At 41.4% G+C, this 4,642-nt stretch overlaps 1 protein-coding gene across 1 annotated transcript; it reads left to right on the top strand.

Moving 5' to 3' along the window:
• The first annotated feature begins 221 nt into the window (after nucleotides 1-221).
• On the top strand, nucleotides 222-3,161 carry epcam (epithelial cell adhesion molecule). The gene is given in 10 exon segments (XM_038737708.1): nucleotides 222-524; nucleotides 1,206-1,307; nucleotides 1,426-1,670; nucleotides 1,672-1,688; nucleotides 1,780-1,845; nucleotides 1,934-2,000; nucleotides 2,105-2,203; nucleotides 2,310-2,507; nucleotides 2,625-2,669; nucleotides 2,762-3,161. Coding segments are annotated over 10 exon segments (924 nt in total). The 5' UTR covers nucleotides 222-463; the 3' UTR covers nucleotides 2,786-3,161.
• The last annotated feature ends 1,481 nt before the right edge of the window (nucleotides 3,162-4,642 follow it).

Here is a 4,642-nt window from a genome sequence, read left to right as displayed (position 1 = left end):
TCAAAAGTATGACAGACAATTAAGTACATTTAGAGTTGTAGACGAAAGTATTAATCGTGTCAACAGAGAGCGAGAGAGGCAGACCAGATATGGTCATACCGGAGGAAAAAAGGAGCGTTTGTCCACCACCCCTTCTCTCGTCACCTACTATGCTAATTAGAGTGACGTCACGAGACAACTTGTCTTATAAATTTACTTGATAACAGCTCGCGATCAGTTCGACAACAACCACCAAAAAGGATATCGCGACCGTTGGTGGTGCTTTCAGGCTTTACCTTTTGTGCGCGTGCGCTCGTCGAGTTTCTCTGCAAACAGGTTTGACCAGGACACCTGTGAGGAGAAAAAGGAAGCCCTGTGTGCCCGGACGCCATTCTTTACTCCATCTTTTGTGGACGACGGACGCGAAGACAGCCATCAAGGGACACTTTCTTCATTAATCCGTTTTGTTTTAAATTATTTCATCATGAACATTTGGATTGCTCTCGTTCTCACTGCCTTGGCGGCGGGAGCCTCAGCTCAAGACTGTAAGTAGCTGGATTTATTTAACTTAACTTTATTAAGCTCGAAATATATTATGAAGCAATGAGGACTAGATAATTAGCTTAATTGTTGTATTTTCATTTCTCCAAGAACCCTTCCTCGGTAGGCCTGTTTTAATTACCCTTTAGTCAATAAAATAATTATAAATGTTATCTTCAAGTGGTGTGTTCAAACATCCTCAAAGTCACCTTTCCTTTCTTCAGTTTAGTGTTTGCTCGTTCAAAGTGACTTTATTAGCGAAGAGAGAGAGGGAAAAGTGCGATTTAAAGCTGTCTGGATATCAAAAGCAACAGTGTTGTTGAGTGGGGGTTGGGAGGATTTGTCCCGCTCTCTGTTAAAAGAAACCAACGCCCAGGTGTTGTATAAACCTGTTAGTCTACCTGCTGTCCTTGGGCCCCTCCTGTTTTACAGGGCCTTACAGACCAAACAATAATTAACATGAAACCGGCTTACACTAAACTTATGAGACACTGAGTATTTCTTTGGAATCTTGTTCAGCTTTGTAATGTCAAACCACAAATATAAACAAGTATAGTGATGCTAAAAGTTAAGCCATTAGAAGTTTAACTTGATGTGCAGTTAGGTTAATTAAGAGTTCATGTTAGTTAATCCTGATTGTCTTAATTAGGTGCAGTATCAGTAACAACTTTTGTTTTCCTGCTTAGGTTCATGTAATACTATGAAGTGGGCCACTTGTGACGGAAATCCATGTGTGTGTTACCTTATGATCGGTGACACCCAGAAACAAACCCTGAACTGCTCTGCCTGTAAGTAAAATTCACGTGTGATCAATCCTGTAGAGTTTCTGTCTGTAGCCTTCCCTTATGCAGGTTGTTTTGTTCTTGCCTGCTCATGATGTGCCTTTTGATGATGTTTCACTTTCAGTGATCCCTAAGTGCTTCTTGATGAAGGCTGAGATGTACAGAGCTAAAAAGGGCCTGAGCGTCCGGGGAGTAGGAGGAAAGCCAGTGGAGACTGCCTTCGTTGACAACGATGGCATCTATGACCCAGAGTGTGAGAACGATGGCAAATTCAAGGCCAAGCAGTGCAACAACACAGAGGAGTGCTGGTGTGTCAACAGTGCTGGTGTTCGTCGAACTGACAAGGGAGACAAGAGCATCAAGTGTGACCAAGCTGGTGGAGACCTAGTAAGTAATTTCATCATCATTAGTGTGGAGGACTGGTGTTAGGATGAATAGTTTAAATGTTAATTTTTTTTTTTGTAAAATCTTTCCTTAGCTGGATCCGTCTTCAGCTGACACACAAAAAAGTGAACAGTTCAGTGGATAAGAACGCTTTGAAGACGTAAGTATATTTAACAGCCCTCTAAAAACACAATCACACTGTCAACATCAGAGTTTCAATATATTCACAATTTTTTGCCTTAATATAGTGCCATTGGACAAGCCATTAAAAACCGTTACGCCAGCTTTAACCCAGACATGGTGAAAGAAGTCGAGGTGAGTCCAGATTGCTTTAAAAAATTTAAAATAATTTAAATTTCTAAAAAGCATTGGTAAAATGCCTCACTAAGTGACTAACAAAGCATTCTCTCATCCTGCAGTATGACCCTGATGCCCGCATGATTGTTGTGGATGTGAAGAAGCCAATAGGAGAACGCAATACTGACCTGACCCAAATGGCCTACTACATGGAGAAAGATGTATGAGATGGAGAGAGAGAGAGAGAGAGATCGATACATGCATAGATATGTAGAAATGGCCCATTGACTGACTCTGTCATTTTAATAACTTCCTCTTTTCCTGCAGGTGAAGGTGCTGCCCCTTTTCAAGAACGAAGCAAAGTTTGCACCACTTGTAGGTACCCAGAATCTGGAGATGGAGAACATCCTGGTGTATTACGTGGACGAAGAGGCCCCGACTTTCACCATGAAGAACCTTTCTGGTGGGATCATCGCTGTCATCGTGGTGGTGGTGCTGGCTGTGATTGCTGGCCTGCTGGTACTGGTGAGTGCATGTAGCTCATTTATTTAGCGTAAGCGCAATGTAGGTCTTTAAACTGTAAGTCACTGCTTGAGTTGAGCTATCAATTTGAGTCCTAATTGTCTTTTTGTTTGTGTGCAGTTCTTTGCCAAAAGGCGTGAGAAACAGCGGTACAACAAAGCTCAGGTGAGAATAAAGTTCAACTTAATTGTTCAATGTCAATAGATCTGTAAGAGTTACTGTTGTTAACAATTTGTTTTTTGTCTTGTCTCATTCAGCAAAGAGAGCTGGATCCCATGTAAACTCTTCATTGCAGTGGGACTCTGACTGTCCACTTGTACATCATCTTTTGGATTAACTTTTTTTTTGCCGTGGGAAAGTGCGATTTTTCACCATTTTACTTGAGGAATGCAAATTGTAAAGGAACAATCAACTTTCTTTATGTTGTTAGCACTACTGGTGCCACCATTTTATTTATAAATTGTGTAAAGTCTTAACGCAGCATCCAATCTATATGCCATAAAGAACTGCTTTCCCCCCCTTTTTTAATATGCCTGGCACATGCCCATTTTTATGTTTAGAACTTGTTGAATGGTTTAAACTCCACGTCATGGATTTACAGTTTCTGTCTTAATGTTTTGTTGGATTGTTTTTAATAAAAAAATGTTTTTAAAAGACTCTTATTGGTGCAGGTTTCCTTGTATTGTAAAGGTAGTGTGTTGTGTCTGAGACTGCGTGCCTTGGTTACACTGGAAAAGTACTGCAGATCACATGGTGGAAAGGAACAAGCTAGAGGAAGCCAGTGGGCCACATTTTGCATGTTGTAGTGCTTAATAAATGATCAAGTTGGTTCTTCTGACACTCAAACCTGTTACGGTTGACACAAACACGTAGCGTGTTAAAGGTTACAGTACATAGACGTGTTCCTCAAACCACCTTTTGTGGGTGAATAAAGTATCTAAGATGGCTGCTTTGAAAATGGTGGATCGTAATGAGCCTTTTGTTTACATGGGGAGGAATGAATGGAGGTTTGCTACCCAGATGAGGCTTTTCAATGGGTGTGGCAGCCTTGTTTGTGTCAGTGTCACATTTGTTTCTTTGAAGGGAACTTAATCTGCTTCTTATGGGTTACTTTGAATTCTTGTTGAGTCAGAAGGACAATACACCTGACTATATATATTTTTATATCTGTGCAAATTTAGTGAAATGCATTTTGAGTTGTACCTGTGGAATACTAGTATGTTTAATGTACTCGAGATACCGGTTGGCTAAGACTACCTTGCTAAATGACAACACCTGTTGGTGTAGAGGGAGGTTAAGTCATTTCCAGTTGTATCCCTGAAAATGCTTGGCACTGTGTTCAACCTGTCAGTCAGGTTCTGGCTTACTCACAAATGTACACATGCTGTATGCACACAAAACACTGACAGAAAGGCTTTATTCAAGTTAGGTGAAGAGTGGAAAGTCCGGCATAGCTAATGTGGAGGAAATCCTGTAATGGAGCAAAAAGTGTGAGGTGGGAAATTATTACAAAACAAACTGGTAACAGGTGCTGTGTTGCACTGAACAGAAATGTAGGTGTAACTATGGAGATCAGAATCCCTTGGTATCCTGTCAGAACATGATAGCAGTGCTCTAGCCCGAAGGCAGTCCTGGTTGAATTAACTGAAGTCTTTATTTGTTAAGCGACACAAAGGCGATACAATGACAAAAACAGCCCGATCACTGAGTGTGAAAATAATGTATTTCACATGTTTAACTTCAAAAGTCGCACATGTGGACATATTCATGTTTGATTCTTCTCCGTTTCAACAGTTTTGATAATGCACCTTATGATCCAGCAGAGTATTAGCATTGATCATTTGTCTATTAGTTCCCTTGCCTCGCCCAGTTTTTCTCCGCCATGAGCCCCCCCTCCCTTCATCTCCATAGCAACACTGGGACAATAGCACTTCTCTAACTAGTTCAGACAGGTTGGGTATCATATAACCTCCTCCGGCCCTCCCCCCTTCTCTGTTCTGTGAAAGACTACAGGAATGAGGTGTGTCACTTGCTGTCGGGCACCTGTAGCAGGTATCAGCACGTCACTTCCAGGCGTACCAATGAGGAGGCTGGAAGGCGGTTTTGTGGGAAGAGACACTGTGAGGTAGAAAAAAAAA

This window comes from Micropterus salmoides, unplaced genomic scaffold (genome assembly GCF_014851395.1).
Source record: "Micropterus salmoides isolate LMB-PRFRI ecotype aquatic unplaced genomic scaffold, ASM1485139v1 Ms_hic_scaffold_22, whole genome shotgun sequence".
In the NCBI taxonomy this organism is placed as follows: domain Eukaryota; kingdom Metazoa; phylum Chordata; class Actinopteri; order Centrarchiformes; family Centrarchidae; genus Micropterus; species Micropterus salmoides.
This window is presented reverse-complemented; position numbering and strand designations above follow the sequence as displayed.